Genomic DNA, 19,353 nt, shown 5'->3' on the forward strand with positions numbered 1-19,353 from the left:
AAAATAAAACAAAAAGACATAAAATCAAGGGACGAGGATAGCAAACAATGCTTATATTATATATATACATTTACCATTGAACATTACATGCATTGATCAGTCATTCAGTCTGGTTCACCTTGCAGCCTCTTTTCTTTTCAAAATATTGCCTAACTGATCGAGGAGAGCAAAAAGTAACACTTGTCTCTAAACATGAGCCACCAGAGACGGATAATAATTCAACTAAACTATGCATAACTTGTATTTGTGAATTAATCAAAGCTCTGCTTCCACTTCATCAAAGTCATCAGCCCTCTTCTCCAAACTCCTTTGTGAATCTCTCATGCACCTCAAGATCAGCTTTACTCACTGTTGGCTTCTGCCGTGCAAGCACTTTGCTGAAATCTGCTCTTGTGATGGGTGGTGGAAGGACCTGCAAAGTCGTTGATCTCAAATGCATCTTGTCATTGTTTGTCACCAAAGAGGATGCATGCAGCTAGAAGTCACAAATTAAAATGAATCTCCCACGAAGCCAGCCATTCTAAAGGGGGGGAAGGGGGGGTATAATCATGAACCATGCATGTTAAATTATGAATCATGATAACATGTCTCTCCTCTTGTTGAACGTTATGGAAATACAACAAAAATAAAAATGATATTTCTCCTCTTGTAGAATTCTAACAGTGTTTCTCCTAGGCACAACCACAGAAGCAGAAGTTGTGCTAATTTTTGGGAATATTTTCCAAGTTGAACCCTCTGCAATAGTGTTTTATTCAGTCTACCATACCTTTGAAGCAAGTCCTTGTGCATCAAGTTCTTGTAGTGTAGTCTTGACAGCTCCTCGTTGTAGTTCACAAGGAACCCACATGCCACCAGAGGATTTAATGAAATATTCCGCATCCCGGGTTTTACGAACAGGTTCAAAGAGCACATCTTTAACCTATCAATGATGATGTCACGATCAAGTTTAAAAAGAGGAAACTGTTGACTATTTTCGATTTTCACACAGAAGAAAATGTAAAAAACTAATACTTTTCAAACATTCTGCTCAAAGTGAGTCGCAAGAATCAAGATGGGATGTGGCAGAGGTTGATGTAAAAATTGACACTTACACAAACAGAAATATCTGAACCTGAAAAACCTTCTGTTTTTCGAGCCAACTTTTCAAAATCTCTTTCAGTTAAATCATGAGGAGTATCTCCAAGATGCACCTGCGCATAGACATACAAGAGGATGTTAATTTCAAGAACAACCCAAACATGTTTCAACATGACAAAAAACAGCCTACAATGATTCTGATAAGCACCACCTTAAACATGTGTTGCCTTGCCTTCAAATCCGGGAGAGGAATGTATATTCTCTTGTCAAAACGCCGCCGGATAGCCTGTATGATTATTTTGCATTAACATTTCCTAACAAGTAATTCTGATGAAAAGATAAATATTTCTGTCCATAATCAATGCGATTTAAAATCGGATGTTTTTATAACCTGATCCAGTGCATAGGGAGTATTTGTGGCTGCAAGAACAAGAACCTTCTGATCATCATTCCCTATACCCTAAAACGGGACAAGAACCTCAGTTTAAGTTTTATGACAGAGCTCTTATCAGTTAACGTGGAATGAAGCTTAGGACAAAGTTCTAATCCACAAACAGCAAACAGAAATACCTGCATCTGCACAAGGAGTTCTGTTTTGATGCGACGAGATGCTTCACTCTCATTACATTCACCCCGTTGGCCACAAAGTGAATCTATTTCGTCAATGAAAATGATGGAAGGTGCATTATCATGAGCCATTTGGAAAAGATTTGAAACTAGCTTCTCACTTTCACCCATCCATTTGGAAACCAGGTCTGAGGAAGAAACACTGCAAAAAGCATCATCTGGGACTTGTCAACAATTTTGATCGGCTAAAGTGGGTGGAAGGCAAGAATAATGCCCGGGATATAAGGATTTATTTATGATTTACCAGTGAAATCAAACAAAAAGGGATAATAGTAAGAATTTTGCATTTGCTAAAGAACCAGCCCGATGCACAAGCATTTTACAAATTTCTTGGATCATGTTTATTGACAGTTGCTTGCAAAGACTACATAATTATATATCCTGATCATCAAAAAATAGAGGAAGGAGAAACTTTAACAGTTTACGCATTCAATGTTCAAACACTCACTTGATGCAATGTGTAAGCAACACTTTAAGAAACTTTCATCTGCTAGTAATATGGCCAGTTGTAATATCTTAGCTTATATATTACCTGAAGAAAGTTGAGTCAGCTTCTGTTGCAACAGCCTTTGCCAAGTATGACTTCCCTGTGCCAGGTGGACCATATAACAAAAATGCCCTCCATGGTTTTCTCTTCCCTGGATGAGTAACAGACAATCAACATCCAGAGATCAAATATCATCTAACATTGAATCTGTAATTATTTTTAATTTATCTTTTCCAGATTTGAGAAAGTTTATAACAAGGTGGGTTAGATGATATACCAAAGTCAAAATACTTAGGTTTAACGATCAGCTTAACCCAAAGAAATATGGATATAGCAAGAAGCCAAACTCAATATACTTGGGATTAGTCATTAGCTAAACCCAAGGTAACATGATTCTGGTAAGATACTAGACCCAAATATTTTTAGGTTCAACCATTAGCTGAACCTAACGTATCATGGGCCTGATGAGATGCTAGACCTAACATACTTAGATTCAGCTGATAGCTAAACTCAAGATAACATGAGTCCGACAAGATGCTAAACACAACATACTTGAGTTTGGCTATTAGGTGAACCCAAGGTATTATGAGTTTAGTGAGATGTCATACTTAATATACTTGGATTCATCTATCAGCTAAATCCAATACTAAGTCCTAGATGAACATCTAAGCTGAAACTGTGATGAGTTGGATGACTTGTTGTGCCCTTTAATCTAGGTTAGGTTATATCTCATGTTTGGAGTATCCAAGACTAAAAATTCATATTTTTAGAACAATTATATGAATTATTCACATAAAAGGTAATGATCTCCCTACACTTATAGATATATAATAGATCTTTTAAGAGATTTACTATATTTACTATCTCATTAATAATATGTAAGTGATATTTGTTATTAATGCCACCGAAAATAAAGAATTTGTTTAGTTATTCTCTTCTCTGAAAACGATAAAGTTCAGGAATATAAATACCACCTGAACCATCCAGGTAAAGGTTCAAAATATTTTTATTTATTAAGAGCTTACATATATTCCAAAGTATTAAACATTCTAAAATACAAGAACAAACTCTTAGAATTTAAAGTTTTTTTAAGTTATTTCTTGTCTTTCTTATAAAATCACCAACTTTATTATTAAAGGGTCTTTAAATTCCCCAATTGAAGACTATAAAATAGGTACTTCGAGCTTTATCATTAATTTTGTGTTTCCCGAGCTAAGAAGAAGAAAACTATTTACCTGAATATTTTAATTAACTACTACACATAAACTAAATAACCTATTACAGAAATGTTTCTGGGTTTTTAAGACATCATCAGAATCTTAACCCGAAAAATATATTATCACATCGGATGCAAAACACACAATTGCGAGCTATACGTCCAAGAAACTAACCAGTGAAGAACTGTGGGAACTTAACAGGCAATATAACAGCTTCCTGCAATGCCAGTTTGGCATTCTCAAGACCTGCCACATCACTCCACTTCACATTTGGCTTCTCCCTGATGATAACAGAATCAAGCCCTTCCTTAAGCTTCGCTAGCTCTGGATCCTCCTTGCCCTTCCTACCTCCATCCTTAGGTTTTGGACTGGTCTTGGGCCGTGCAGCAACCAATGCATCACCATTCGACGCTGGCATACACCTACCATTATCAAGAACAGATCGGATCTCCTCCGCCCTTCTCAGATACCCCATACATTTTTGCCTAATTGTTTTCTCAATCTGTGGATTCTTCTCATACTTCAGTTGTGCTTGAAAATACTCCAATGCATTCATATAAAGCTGGAAAGCTTTCCTAAAGTTTCCAGCATCATCCTCCTTGACTGCCTGTTTCGCGTACTCTATACCATGCTCCATAAAATTGCAATACATTTTGCCCTGAAACCTAAGAACACCAAATATAATATAATCCTCAACACTTACAAAACAATCACTCCCCTAAAACAATGATGCTTAAAACAAGACTTCAAACTCAATAGCTCCTATAATCCAGCAGAGCACAAACCCCCAGTACTTGATCCCATGAAAGGTGAAGATAACATCTTTCTATACCGGCAAAACATAAAACACTCCTCTAATTCATCATAACCTAAGATCCCAACACTTGAACACAATCAAACCTGAAAAAAAAAAAAAATCTTTAATTCAATCAAAACTCAAATCCAACACTTAAAGTTACAACCTTAACAGTAGTTTTGAGATACATGATTCTTTTCTTCAAAGTTTTCACCAACCCAATACAGTTCGCATAAAAAAGACTCAAACTTTGCAATCAAGTATCAATGAGAGGAGTAGACAAGAAACGAAAACCCATTAACAGACCTGGGACTTGAGGTTTTGTTCAAGAGAGATGATTGTTGTAACAAGAGAAGCAACCACTTGGCTTTTGTCTAGTCTCTGTTCAGTATCTGTGTTCACTTTAATGTGATATGTCGTTTGATGTTAGAATTCTAGTCAGATAAGTAAACAACCACTTAAATTGAAAGTGCCCTGTAGCTTTCAAATCTAGAAAAGTTGGCGTAAGCAAAATGAAATGTTTTCTTACAATTTGATCCTTAAAGTGAAAGAAGTTTTTTTAACCCCTAAGCTTTTCTAGACATGTTTTGACCGCTAAAAACTGAGAGACTCTTGGCTCAAAATACTCCTCCAATGCATCTGTTGCCCTTCCTTTAAAACATTTCACTTTAATACGAGCAAGAAAAAAATCTGTTCTCTGCACCTACACACACACTCCCATCCTTCACACTTCCACATCTGCTAGCTGTTCAAATGCAGAAACAAGGTTCACTTCATCCACTTCTTTTTAGCTCTTTTCTGCTCCTTTTATATAATTTTAATATATATTTTTTCAACGTATTTAGGAATAATTCTCTCTCTTGTTTAAACATACAATTTATTGGCTTCTACTTATTGCAGAAGGTAATGCAATATTGGAAGGATCACATCATGGACACCATAACAATGGCTCAGCGAAGCTTTTTGCATTTGGGGTTTCCTAAACTGGCCATGACTGCTCAGTTGGTACTGCGTATGCAGCTCATTATGCTATCCAGCCTTAAGTTCCATTAATTTATGTCATGGATATTACACTCGGTCTAATTTTACATGCTAATATGAGATTTAGCTGATTCATTTTTAACCTGAACTTAGAAAAAGTCAACATGGTATTAACTTGATTTGATCAACCTATGACCTGATAAAAATGATTTTTTTAATTGAAAAAAATATTATTTTGATTGACCCTAATTAATCCACTTAACTTGTGAATTGTATCATAGGCCACATCAAGTTTAATAACTTATATTTATGCAACCTATTATGCCTATCCTGCCGCAAGACAGATTAGTTGAATTAGTCTGTGCATCCATGAAGGCTATCCGGCCTTGAGTTGGATTAGTTATTGCAGCACATTATGCCTGATGAAAATGTTAAAAATTACGTGTATGTTTTTAAAAACTATTTATTGAAATGAATAAGACATGATTCACACAAAATCAATGGGCATGGGCACAGTGTGAGTTCAGGGTTTAAGACATGACAAGGTAATAACACAAGATTTGCCATGAACAGAATGGGGTTTTTTCTACCCATTAATAACTTAAATTTATTATTTCCATACCATCATTAGGTTTGAACAATCAGAATTATTATATTTTTCCTTTTTATTTTCCTTGAAAATTCAAATAATTCATTTATGAGACATTGGAGCAAATTAATATCAATACAAGTACTAAAACAAATATACTTGATTTACTTAATCACCCGTAGCGCTGTTGGTGGATCTCCAAGATGTCTTTAGTCTACCCTGCACATTATGACTATTCTCATGGCTTGAATCCCATTTGCAAAAAAAGATTTTGCGAATTTTGCTTGATTTTAATAGTGATACACTTCTTTCAATATATAATTCCCTCAGTGATGAAATTTCCAACTAATTTTGGTCAATGTTGCAAGTCGAGAGAAAAACCATGTAGTGTCTAAGATGTGATTTCAGTCGGCATGGTATGGTGTGTAAGATCGAATGGGAAAAATGTGTCCATGGTGAGAAACACACTAGCAAATCTTTGTAGACGTTGGGGCCAAGGCTAGTTTTCTTTATTCACCATTTCTCCATCTCGTTTGAGGGGTGGTAAAAGTTTCAGCTGATAGCCAACTGATTTCTTAGTGTTCTTGATTCTGATGTAAATATACCCTTCATTAATTCATTAAGAGTGGTAATCCTTGATTCAAAGATTTGGATAAAAGAGCAAATCCAGTGAAACCATCACAGCAATCCGACTCTAAAATGAAAAATCAATTGATCTCTTAGATCATTGAAGAGGAAATGAGAACGTTACTCTTGTTCACAATTGTAGGAACACAGGTTTGAGATTTCAACACCAAGTTCTTTTTCAGGCAATTCCTATAGTTGTGATGTTACTTTCTCCCCTGGCACATGGCAGTCTTCGAGTACTATATGGAAGGCAGGGGAGTAGAAAGGATTTACTGGTTTTTGTTACCCTTTATGCTAAGCAATGCAGGAACCAAATTAAATGTTATTTTATTGATTATGTCTTCGATATTAGTTTGATGGGTTCGGTATTAGTCTGATTAATAATTATTTCTTGATTAAAAGTTTACATAGATGCATGCTTCCTCTCTCTCACGGATATTTTCAATGGTGAATTTCTCAACCCCAGAATAGTGAAAAGAGTCATGAAATGTTGATTTATATTGGAATCTACGGTTTGCAGCTTCATTTCTTGGTATAAAATCTCCAATGCTGTACAAATGGAGAAGAACTGTACAAAAATCTGGTCTAAGATCTGGGATGAACTTTGCATTTGGAGGCAATCGAGTGTTTGATGCATTCATGATTCATCAATGCAACAAATATGGCTTCCCAAATTGGTTTTTATCAGCAGTTGCTTTAAGAAAAAGTTTAAACCAAACAAGACCTTAACTCTTCCATTGCCCTGGTGTCCCTAGCAGGCAATGACTACCCTAAACTACATTGTTGTTCTGTGTGTGCTCATGGTGCTAGACTGATAGGGTAGGTAATCTGTGGCAATACAACATATCAGTGTCTCTTAACTAATTTTTCAGAATCAACAACATATGATGATCCATTAATCAACTATTTAATCAGTTAATTCTAAAAAACCAGAACAAAACAGTATCTTGTTATCAATGTTAGGATTTACCAGCCTTCGCAACATCGCCTATCAGAATTACCAGCTTTCTGCCAGCCTGAAAAGAATAGCGGTGACAACATCGTGGCCTCTTGGATGCCTGCCCATATTGACAGCCTTCTCTTCATATCAGAATTACAGTGAGACGTGGAATATTGCCTCCAAGTTCCACAACCAGAAATTGCAGCGAGAGCAGGGTATACACGTACGAAACTCTGAATCTCTATACTGCATTCATGTCCAAACTGAATAATGCACACCCTGCACGAAACTTGAAGCTCAGGACTCTCCTTATTCCATATTGACTACTCATGTGGGAACTTTGACAGGAATGGAGCAAAGAAGTATGTGGTGTGCGATAAGCCAGAGAATGACTGGCATGAAAGTTCTTGTCTCTGGAATCCTCACTTCGTCAACTCTATTAGGAACATTCAGAGGAAAAAAATACATTCAGAAGAAGAAAACTAGCAGCTTTCTTGCTTGATTTCATTTCTTTACTTGCTCTTGTCGTGAGCAGCTTGATTACGTAATTGAAGGGACAAAAAAAGAGAAAAAAATGGCGTCGCCCGGACTCAAACCGGAGACCTTCAGTGTGTTAGATTGACGTGATAACCAACTACACCACGACACCCTAATGCCACCAACGAAACTTGCTACATTTATATATCTATATATCATTTCCAAGCTGACCAAAAAGGATTTTTTAATTCAAAATAACATGGGTCTAACTCGATACTAAATCCAACCTACTTGAGTTCGGTTATTAATTAAACTCAAAATAATATAAGTTTGACAAAATACCATATTTAATATATTTAAATTCAACCATAAATTAAACGTATATCATGTTATAGAAGAACATGTAAGCTGAGAATGTAACGGTTTGGATGAAATCTTCATGCCATTTAATCTAGGTTAGGTTTGATTCTCTGATCATCACAATTATGTCCACTGCAGCATTCACTGTTCCTGGTGGTACGTAACAAGCAAGACGCTGGACTTCCAATATTTTGACATGACAAGACATTCTCGACTTCTATAATATCCGATGCAATTTCACTCTTTGGTTCCTCAACTTCAGTATTGATGATTTTAGGAATCCTCACTTCTCGTTATGCCCACAAAGCTAATCATTGGCCTTTCCACACTTTTCATCTCCATTGCAACCATGACGGCAGCCTTTTGCGCTGCTCTTATAATCCTGTTGGATGGAAAGCTTATGCCAATTGTTTTCCTTTCTGGGATTGCTGTCACCCTCTTCATGTTGTTACAATTTCCCCTCCTTGTTGAGATTTTCTTTTCCACCTATGGTCCAGGCATCTTCGATCGGAAAACAAAATGCTGTTATTGATGAAGCTGGGAAGTATATATATAGAGAGAAGATGTCAACTGTGTGACTTTGGCAAGTTGGTCACAATGTTTGCTTTGTTTGTGGTGTCTGCGTTTGTACTTCAGCTCGCGTTGTTTTCCTACGTTTGGCCAATTATTAAGGTGGAGATGTTCGGGTGGCTATATATCTTGTAAGATTGAGAGTTTTTCTTTAGATAAGATTTTGTAAGCAGGTGTGATTGGAGTTGATGAATGCATGTTCTAAGCAATTTAGTAAAAAAAATTTATAATTGTCAAGGATTTAATATTAATCGGTGCTAGTGCCATAACGTACAAACTAGCAAGAAAAACAAAAGTTAAACATATAAAATTAAAATAAAAGGGCAAGAAATAGATAAAACCATGCAATAATATATAGAAAGATCTTATAGTCAAAACTAACAAGAGTTTACTTTTTAGACCAAATAATTTGAAAAATAATAATTAAGCACATTCATCAACTCCATGAGCTCATTCATGTTTGCAAAAATAGCCAAATCTAATTAAAAAAAATCTCTCAAATTAGATCAATTGTCTTTCTAAAACAATCATTCCATTATTTATTTTAAATCATATTTTAACATCTTGTTTTTTTATCTGTACGTAACCAATTCTATAATAGAGGCAAAATTAGTCCCGATTATTGAGTCCATATGGAAATTAAGGAGCTGATCAAGGCCAGGAACAGGGAGCACAGGGTGTGGTTGATTATGGGGTAAGACGACCAGAGAACAAAACACGAATAGGACAACCCATGAACGAATTTTGTTGCTTATTAATTTATACTTGACAGACTAAATGAATGAAACAATTTGAGAAAACAAATAACACATTGTTATGTCTGCACACTTGATCCGAGAGAATCTTCAAGGAAAAAAAGAAAGGAAAAACTAGTTGACAGCACTGCAAATCCTCCTTATCTGCCCGGAAGATCCAGTGAGAAGACCTATATCTCCCATTTTGATCATGGCAGATCCAAAATCTGATTTGAATCTTGCAGGGTTCCTGCTGTATTCAGAGACAATGCTGTCCGTGGAGCCTCCATTGAAAAGCACTTGATCTGACTGAAGGAGACCCTTGTTTTGCATCAGATTCTTGAAGTAATTGTTGTCGAAAGAATTGGGAGTGACCAAATCGAGCGGGGCTAAGGTTGAGTCGCTGCCAGCACGTGGACATCGCCTCCTGCGGGTGCTAGCGAATCCGGCATCGATATTGCTGTGATTGTATATCCTTTCACGGAAAGTGAAGCATTGAGCTTGTCCGAGAGTATGCGAACCTGACAAGGCAACCAATGTCCCTTGCAGTAAGGCCCTTTCTTTTGGAAACGAGAAATAAGACTCTCCAGGCTTTCAAAGAAGGCAGGTAACTCTGCGTTTGGCTAAAGTTCGACTTGCTGTTGTTGAATCTCTTCTTCCAAGCTTCACCGCGTAGGATGGGCCACCCACCTGTGACATTTTTTTCCATAAGAATCATAAACAACAAGTCCTGGTTTTTGCAGCTCGCAATACCAACAGCAATAAAGAGATGGATTTAGATATACTCACATAAGCAGACGCATCTCTCGCTGCAACAGCAATGATATCTGCACAAGATACTACTCCGGGACAGATCTTCTCAACTTTCAGTTTTTTGCTTTGTCTATTACATTATAACCTCTAGCAGAGTTAAGATTGCCGAGGGCAGTCTTTTCACTCTGGATAGAGGGAGTCTCGTCCAGTAAGATGGAGGCATCACAACCCTGCAAAACCAAGGAATAACAACTCATAAGTACACTGGCTCCAAGATAATACATAATCAGAGAGGAGCACTGTGGCTGCCAAAAGTAGTGGCAAAATTACCTGGACAAAGCAATCGTGAAAGTGCAAGCGGATGAGAGACGCAGCCATTCTCCTGTCGCTCGCAATTGCACTTCTGATAGCAGTTCGGATCGCGCTGAGCGCATTAGGACAGGAGCTGTCGTAAAATGCAGGGGAGAGTTGTGCCTGGCATGCTATGTTCAGCAAGAACAGCATGAACATGAAAGAAGCTGCTGCTCCTGCTTTTGCTGCCATTTCTTTGAGTCGTCTAAGTGCAAGACTAATTTTTCGTCTAAGTGCAAGACTAATTTTTACTCTCACAAAATTAATCTATAGCTTTTGCAAATCAATCCAGTTGATTAGCACAAGCTGTTATCAAATATAGAATTGAGAGAAGGGATAGAAGATGAAGAAGAATGCATGGGAGCTCATCCTTTTATAGAAGGATGATGAAGCACACTCGTAACGCGTTCGATTTTTTTATGACTGCATGCCATCATGAGGTAACCCGTCTTTGTTTTCTTACCAATTCAACTAGTGAATCATTCAATCCTTCAATTCACTATTAAAAAAATCCTTTTTTTCTGCACCCAAAGCTGCCTTTTCTGGCGGTGAATATAATATGACGATGTGCTACATGGAAACATCCTTGTTTTCTAGGACGTTGGTCAAGTGTCTTATTCAGTCCTTTATGAGGGATATGCGTTGATTTTGTACGGACAACACATACTTTTTCAATCATGAGACAATTAGAAAATTTCAAAGACAAGCATTGACGAATTCTATAGGGATAATTATCCAAAGAGATGATTACCCATACAATTTTCAGAAAGATTTATTTGTGAGAGCTCACTGGTTTCGTGGTGGTAAGAAGACAAATTCTTTATTTTCTTAAAGAGAATATGATTTTATCTATGATGATAAAATAAAGTGATATTAAATAGAATTATTCTACAACCACATTGCAGACGTAAATTCTTTACTCTTACATGTCATTTGGTATTATGAAATTATAAAGAGGTGATCGAAATAAGTTTTCAAAACAAACTGGAGTGTTAAATTTTTTAAACAATTGATTGTATTTTTTTGTTATAAAAAAAAGCATTATTTTAAAACTCAATCTTTTCTGGCAGGTTAACTCGAGACCCAAGTGATTCAACGCCTCGTCTGGGATGATTTCTAACAAAAATAAAAAATTAACCAGATTAACCAACAATCTCATCAATCATATAAAAATCTAGTTAAAATTTGTTAACTCTTTTATTTTTTTTTTCAAATTTAATTTTAAAGTTGACATTGTTCTGATATTTGTTTTAAAAAAATAAGATCAACGTAACTTAATCTGTGATTTAATAAGACTTGTCCCGGGTTAACCTTAGATCGGGTTTTAAAAGTAAAAAAATAACAGTTCTAAAAACAAATAATTGATCAAATGTGGACGATGGAAATGATTCCAAATCATAATTAAATTATATAAGTTTTCAACCAAGCATTAATTTCTATATGGATGTGGTCATAGTCCATATTTTTCAAATACGTCGAAGGAACAAACAGGTAAGCATACTAACTAACCAGCTGTAATATCAGGCCAAATTAATTACTCTATAATTCATCGATAATTTCAAGTGGCAAGTTTTCCTGTCCTGGCTGCATGGTGGTAATATACTCATTTACATTTCCTTTTCTGCTTGGTGGCACCGCGTAGCTTTACCAAATCCTCAATTTCCAGGCTGTTGAGAGAAAGAAGCAGGCCCCTTTTTGTTTCGTTTCTGAAATTTTTTTTGTTTTACCAAACATGGCATTACAACAAAATAAAAATAAATAATAATAAAAATATCTTTTTGTGTATTGTATACAATCAAATCTCTCAAAAAAATTAAATCATATCTTGTTTAAAAAATAAAATACATGGTATGTTTTATTTTTTAGCATGCATTTTGAATTTCATAACTAATTTACTAAATCCTTGAGAATTTAATTAATATTTTAATAACTCATAAAATTTTAATTCATAAAAATTAATGGTTAATATTATGGTATAAATGTTAGACTTACAAGTAGGCTGTTTTATAATATCAGAAGTTGACTAGAAAATTCTCAGAATTATTATGAATATTCACCAATTTTAATGAGAAATATTTTTCACCACAATGCACAAGTTGTGGAAAACCCTTCCGCTTTCCAGGACGAGTGAACCATGTCAGGACACCTACATGGATCATCTCCTTAAGAATTAATTTAGACACACGGGTCTCTAATAAATTCGAAAAGCAAGATTTAGCCACACGAATAAATCTTCATTCTTAGTCAGTAGACAAACCACCAGTTAGAAACTCATCAAAATCTTTAAATTAAATTCATATTACATAATACAACTTATCTCAGGTAGGATGTGCGTGGATTTTTTCCTGATAGTATCGAGGAAGGAACAGGTAAGCATACTAACTAACCAGCTGTAATATCAGGCCAAATTACTCTATAATTCATCGATTTCAAGTGGCAAGTTTTCCTTTCTTGGCTACATGGTGGTAATATACTCATTGACATTTCCTTTTGTGCTTGCTGGCACCGCGTACGTAGCTTACCAAATCCTCAATTTCCAGGCTGATGAGAGAAAGAAGCAGGCCACCTTTTGTTTCGTTTACTTTAGTATATAAGGATTTAAAAAAAAAAAACATAGACCATTGATGCAGTATATATCTTTTCTAGACAGGGATGACAATTTCACTCAATATGCATGATCGCTATCCTAAACCTATTTATATCTAGAAATTGAAGTTTTGTACTTAACCAGACCACATTTCATAGATTTCAAATTACTCTATATTTCATCGATATCAAGTGACAAGTTTTCCTTTCTGGACTGCATGGTGGCATTTTAAATGAAGGAGCAAAAAGCGTAGGATTTTAGTGGAGTGGTAGTCAAAGAGATTCCTTTCAGATGTGAATTAGGGGGATAAAAGGCTTTGGGTGATATAAATCGCTTTCTGACTCTGACTTTTCAACGCGACATAAATAATAAAATAATGATGCTTGTTTTGATGGACAAACGGACAATTGCGACGGAGCACAAATCCCTGCTTCTGGCTATCCATATTTCTTTACTATCTAAAGTTATAATTTAGTAAAAGACCGCAGCTGTGAGCAACTAATTGCTCTAAAAAATACCAAAGCAGCCTCATTAGATTACTATTTGATAGGATTTGATGCAGACAAAATAATTAATTAATGGGTCACGACAAGAAGTGTAAACAAAAAGTTAATGAATGGCATGCAGGCATCAAATTAGAAAAGTTTCAACGCGTTTTGGCCTTACAGATCTTACCTAGACAAATCTTGATTAATGTGCTTGATCAGACTCTATAAATAGATAAGCTCCCATGCATTCTTCTCCATCTTCTATCTCAATTCTCTCAATCATCCAACAGCTTTGGTAACAGCACTTGCAGACTTAGCTATACATTTAGCGCGCTAAAAACTTTAGTTTCTCCAACTGAAAACATATAAAATGGCAGCAAAAGCAGGAGCAGCAGCTTCTTTCATGTTCATGCTGTTCTTGCTGAACATAGCATGCCACGCACAACTCTCCCCTACATTTTACGACAGCTCCTGTCCTAATGCGCTTAGCGCGATCCGAACTGCTATCAGAAGTGCAATTGCGAGCGACAGGAGAATGGCAGCGTCTCTCATCCGCTTGCACTTTCACGATTGCTTTGTCCAGGTACTTTTGCAACTACTTTTGGCAGCCACAGTGCTCCTCTCTGATTATGTATTATCTTGGAGCCAGTGTACTTATGAGTTATTCCTTGGTTTTGCAGGGTTGTGATGCCTCCATCTTACTGGACGAGACTCCTTCTATCCAGAGTGAAAAGACTGCCCTCGGCAATCTTAACTCTGCTAGAGGTTATAATGTAATAGACAAAGCAAAAACTGAAGTTGAGAAGATCTGTCCTGGAGTAGTATCTTGTGCAGATATCATTGCTGTTGCAGCGAGAGATGCGTCTGCTTATGTGAGTATATCTAAATCCATCTCTTTATTGCTGTTGGTATTGCGAGCTGCAAAACCAGGACTTGTTGTTTATGATTCTTATGGAAAAAATGTCACAGGTGGGTGGCCCATCCTACGCGGTGAAGCTTGGAAGAAGAGATTCAACAACAGCAAGTCGAACTTTAGCCAACGCAGAGTTACCTGCCTTCTTTGAAAGCCTGGAGAGTCTTATTTCTCGTTTCCAAAAGAAAGGCCTTACTGCAAGGGACATGGTTGCCTTGTCAGGTTCGCATACTCTCGGACAAGCTCAATGCTTCACTTTCCGTGAAAGGATATACAATCACAGCAATATCGATGCCGGATTCGCTAGCACCGCAGGAGGCGATGTCCACGTGCTGGCAGCGACTCAACCTTAGCCCCGCTCGATTTGGTCACTCCAATTCTTTCGACAACAATTACTTCAAGAATCTGATGCAAAACAAGGGTCTCCTTCAGTCAGATCAAGTGCTTTTCAATGGAGGCTCCACGGACAGCATTGTCTCTGAATACAGCAGGAACCCTGCAAGATTCAAATCAGATTTTGGATCTGCCATGATCAAAATGGGAGATATAGGTCTTCTCACTGGATCTTCCGGGCAGATAAGGAGGATTTGCAGTGCTGTCAACTAGTTTTTCCTTTCTTTTTTTCCTTGAAGATTCTCTCGGATCAAGTGTGCAGACATAACAATGTGTTATTTGTTTTCTCAAATTGTTTCATTCATTTAGTCGGTCAAGTATAAATTAATAAGCAACAAAATTCGTTCATGGGTTGTCCTATTCGTGTTTTGTTCTCTGGTCGTCTTACCCCATAATCAACCACACCCTGTGCTCCCTGTTCCTGGCCTTGATCAGCTCCTTAATTTCCATATGGACTCAATAATCGGTACTAATTTTGCCTCTATTATAGAATTGGTTACTCAAAAATAAATTAGTAAGATGTTAAGATATGATTTAAACTAGTTACATGACTTGCGCGATGCTGCGGGTCAATGATTTTTGCATAAAAATATCAAAAAAAATTAAGATCTAAAAGTATGAGATCTTTTTGCAAATCTATACCTAAGAGTCTTGGGTGTGGCTGCAACACCTGACCCAAGAGTAATATTTATAATATTAATAATAACATCAAGCTTGTATGACCCAAGTTTAAGTGGGTCTGCTTGCAATACCAGACCCAATAGTCTTGGATGTGCGTCTGGCTGCAAGGTCGTGTCATAAAAGTGTGATAATTAAATAGATTAATTAAAAAGAAAAAAAACAAAGAAAAAAAAACCAAAAGGAAGAAAAAAATTAATGAAGAAAAAGAAAAAAAATCGGAATTAACCAGGTTAACCCTTCAAACCAGGTTAACCCGTCAAACATTGGATTCGTATCGTGAAAGTTTAATAACTAAATAAAAATTAACCAGTTTAAATATCAACAAACTAAATTAAACGAAAAAAATTAATTAAAAAGGAAAAAAAAATAAAAAGGCATAAGTCTTTTCACTATAGACTACAGTGTGCAGTCCACAGTTAAAGACATAAAAACAGCAAAAAAACAAAAAACAAAAACTAAAGGCGTCAGTCAATAACTAAATAGAAAAAAAATTTAATATTGATGAACTAAATTAAATAAAAAAATATTAAATAAAAAGAAACAATAAAAGAAAAAAAACTTATAAAAAGAAAAAAACTAATGAAGAAAAAAAAATCTAAATTAACTGAGTTAACCCGCCAAACCTAAGATCCGTATCATGAAATTCTGATAACTAAATAAAAAAAATTTAATATCAACAAACTAAATAAAAAAATTAATTAAAAAAAAAGTATCAGCCTTTTTACCGTGGACTGCATTGTACAGTCCATAGTGAAAGGCATAAAAAAGCAAAAAAAAAAAAAAAAAAAAAACTTCAGCCTTTTCATTGTGGATTGCATAAAATATTAAAAGATGAAATCAGAGGAACAAAATTAATGAGGAAAAAGAAAAAAAAAATCTGAATCAACCGGGTTAACCGGCCAAATCAGGTTAACTTATGAAACCTGGAATTCGTGTAATGAAAGTGTAATAACTAAATTGAAAAAAGATTTATTATTAATGAAATAAATTAAAAAAAAAGATTAATTAAAAAGGAAAAAGTAAAAAGAAAAAAAACCTACAGGAAGAAAAAAACTAATGAAGAAAAGGAAAAACAATTTGAATAAACTGGGTTAACCCGTCAAACCTGGGATCCATGTCATGAAAATATGATAATTAAATAGAAAAAATTTAATATTAAGAAACAAAATTAAAAAAATAATTAAAAAAAACAAAAAAATAAAGGCATCAGCTTTTTCATTGCGGACTGTACTATGCAATCCACAGTAAAAGGCATAAAAAGGAAAGAGAAAAAAAAAAAGGCACACACCACGGGTTAAATTTTTTTCTTGCATAAAAAATATCAAAAAAGGCTAAGATCTAAGTGTGTTAGGTTTTTCTGCAAAAATTTGCCTAAGAGCCTTTGGTTTAGCTGTAACGCTTGATCCAAAAGTAATATTTATAATATTAATAATAGTATTAAACTTACATGACTCAAGTTTAAGTGAGTCTGGCTGCAACACCGGACCCAAGAGCCTTGAATGTGGGTCTGGCTACAAGGTCGTGTCATAAAAATGTGATAATTAAATAGATTATTTAAAAAAAAAACAAAGAAAAAAAAAACCAACAGGAAGAAAAAAACTAATGAAGAAAAGGAAAAGAATCTGAATTAACTGGGTTAACCCTTCAAACCAGGTTAACCCGTCAAACCTGGGATTCACATCATGAAAGTTTGATAACTAAATAGAAAAAGAAATTAACGGGTTAACCCGTCTAGCCCGGGATACGTGTCATGAAAGTTTGATAATTAAAAAGAAAGAAATTTAACATTAAAAAACTAAACTAAACAAAAAAAAAAATTAAAAAGAAAGAAAGCAAAAAAAAATTCCGGGTTAACTCATCAAACCAGGTTAACCCGTAAAACCCGGGATCCGTGTTATGAAAGTCTGATAACTAAAAAAAAAAAATTAACATTAACAAACTAAATTAAACAAAAAAAATTCATTAAAAGAAAAAAAACACACACAAAAAAAAAAAAGCAAAACAAAACCCATAAAGGCATAAAAAGCAAAAAAAAAAAAACAGAAAAAAATATTAAAAAAGAAAAAAAAACAGTTTAGCGTGTCACTGTGGACTGCACAGTGAAACATTGAACAATTTTAGTAAAAGTTATTAATTAAAAAGAAAAAAAGAAAAAAAATTGAGGTTAACTCGTTAAATCCATGATCTATGTCATGAAAATCTGATAATTAAGTAAAAAAAATTAACATTAACAAAAAAAATTAAACAAAAAAATTCATTAAAAGAAAAAACACAAAGAAAAAAGCAAAAAAAAAAAAAAAACCCATAAAGGCATAGAAAACAGAAAAAAAAAATAAAAACAGAAAAAGAAAGAAAAAAATAAAAAAATAAAGAAAAAAAGAGAAGACTGCTCAGCGTTTCACTGTGGACTTGCACAGTGAAACACTGAGTAGTTTTAGTTTATTGTTAATTAAATAATAGAATGATTGTTAGGAAGAAAAAAAATAATTATTCCAATTTGAATTTTTTTTTTTAATTAGATTGGTTTTATGGCATCCTGCCTCACAGGTATATTTACATAGAATGTACGCTAAAAATGAAGTCATGACATCATTATTTATATGGCAGCAGCCAGGGGCGGAACTAGAATTATTTGTTAGAGGGGGCCAAAATTAATATAATAAGATATAATATTTGTTTTTCTGAATATTTAGACATTAAATGTTGATATGGCCTTAGATTAATGTATGCCCTTAGAATTTCATCTTGTTGATTAACCGGGTATTCTCAAATTTGAGGATGATTATTTAGATATTTAATTAAATGAACAATGTCGATTCTAGTAAGAGGTTGCTCACTAATCAACGCAGGTTCTTCGTAAATTGAAGCATACTAGGACTACTTAACCATAACTTCAACATTACATATTAGAATTGGTTTACCAGGTTGTGAGTCATTAATATTTTTTTTTCAAAAAAAAATCAATTCTTCTTATTTTGTTCATGGTTTAACCTAAAATCAAAATATATTTCGTAAGAAAAAATTGATAATTTTGATGGCTTTGTTAAAAACAAAACATAAAAAAAATCCAAGTATAATTAAAACAAACCAATAAAATATATCTAATTAATTAGAGGAAAAAAATCATTATAATAAGAATTCAAAAAAACAATTGGTAGAACTAGCAGATCTGAAGAAAAAAAAGAGCAAAAATAGTAGAATTATATAAAAAAAACCTCATGAAATTATTAACAAATATATCAAAACAAAGCAAAAATAGATTTTAAATTTAAATTATCTTATTTTGTTTGATAAAAAATAAATTAATTGATGGCTCTACTTCAATTTTTTTTGTAGAAAAATTTTGCTCATTATTTGTATTTTTATTTCTCTATTTAATCGACCATAAGATTTAAATTAAGATAAATTGGTGGCTCTATGGCTCTATTTTTTTTTACAAAATAATTTCTCTATATATTTTTCTTTCCACGTATGTGAAGGGAATTAGGGAAGAGTGAATTGAAAATTAAAAATAAAGTCACTGTAATAAAGCCTACCTTGACCTGTGGTAATGAAGAAAAATTAAAATGTCTTGGGGGGGCCAGGGCCCCTGCTTGCCCCCCCTTACTTCCGCCCTGGCAGCAGCTGCGTTGTATTTGTATAGCTGGTGAAGAAAAAAAATAGTGCAGTATTATTTTTATTTTTTTTAGAATTGTTTCATGGGAA

At 34.6% G+C, this 19,353-nt stretch overlaps 1 protein-coding gene, 1 non-coding gene and 2 pseudogenes across 6 annotated transcripts; 1 reads left to right on the forward strand and 3 right to left on the reverse strand.

Moving 5' to 3' along the window:
• Positions 1-38: 38 nt before the first annotated feature.
• LOC118045159 (protein SUPPRESSOR OF K(+) TRANSPORT GROWTH DEFECT 1) lies at positions 39-4,666 on the reverse strand. Of its 5 annotated transcripts, none has more exons than XM_073410855.1 (10): positions 4,511-4,666; positions 4,194-4,308; positions 3,583-4,066; positions 2,237-2,342; positions 1,648-1,846; positions 1,469-1,537; positions 1,289-1,363; positions 1,092-1,190; positions 767-919; positions 39-412 (listed from the first exon to the last, which is right to left on the reverse strand). In XM_073410855.1, exons 3-10 carry the CDS (start codon positions 4,058-4,060, stop codon positions 287-289), a joined length of 1,305 nt encoding a protein of 434 aa, XP_073266956.1. In that variant the 5' UTR covers positions 4,061-4,066; positions 4,194-4,308; positions 4,511-4,666; the 3' UTR covers positions 39-286. The 5 variants fall into 5 exon arrangements, with proteins under 5 accessions (XP_073266956.1, XP_073266955.1, XP_034909602.1 ...); XM_073410854.1 differs by having other exon boundaries at positions 3,583-4,073; XM_035053711.2 differs by having other exon boundaries at positions 3,583-4,308.
• Positions 4,667-7,916: 3,250 nt separating this feature from the next.
• Positions 7,917-7,990, reverse strand: TRNAV-AAC (transfer RNA valine (anticodon AAC)). The gene has a single exon. It is a non-coding gene; the product is annotated as a tRNA-Val (tRNA).
• Positions 7,991-9,482: 1,492 nt separating this feature from the next.
• LOC118045168 (lignin-forming anionic peroxidase-like) lies at positions 9,483-10,914 on the reverse strand (annotated as a pseudogene).
• Positions 10,915-13,887: 2,973 nt separating this feature from the next.
• On the forward strand, positions 13,888-15,252 carry LOC118045166 (lignin-forming anionic peroxidase-like; annotated as a pseudogene).
• The last annotated feature ends 4,101 nt before the right edge of the window (positions 15,253-19,353 follow it).

This window comes from Populus alba, chromosome 8 (genome assembly GCF_005239225.2).
Source record: "Populus alba chromosome 8, ASM523922v2, whole genome shotgun sequence".
Lineage (NCBI taxonomy): Eukaryota > Viridiplantae > Streptophyta > Magnoliopsida > Malpighiales > Salicaceae > Populus > Populus alba.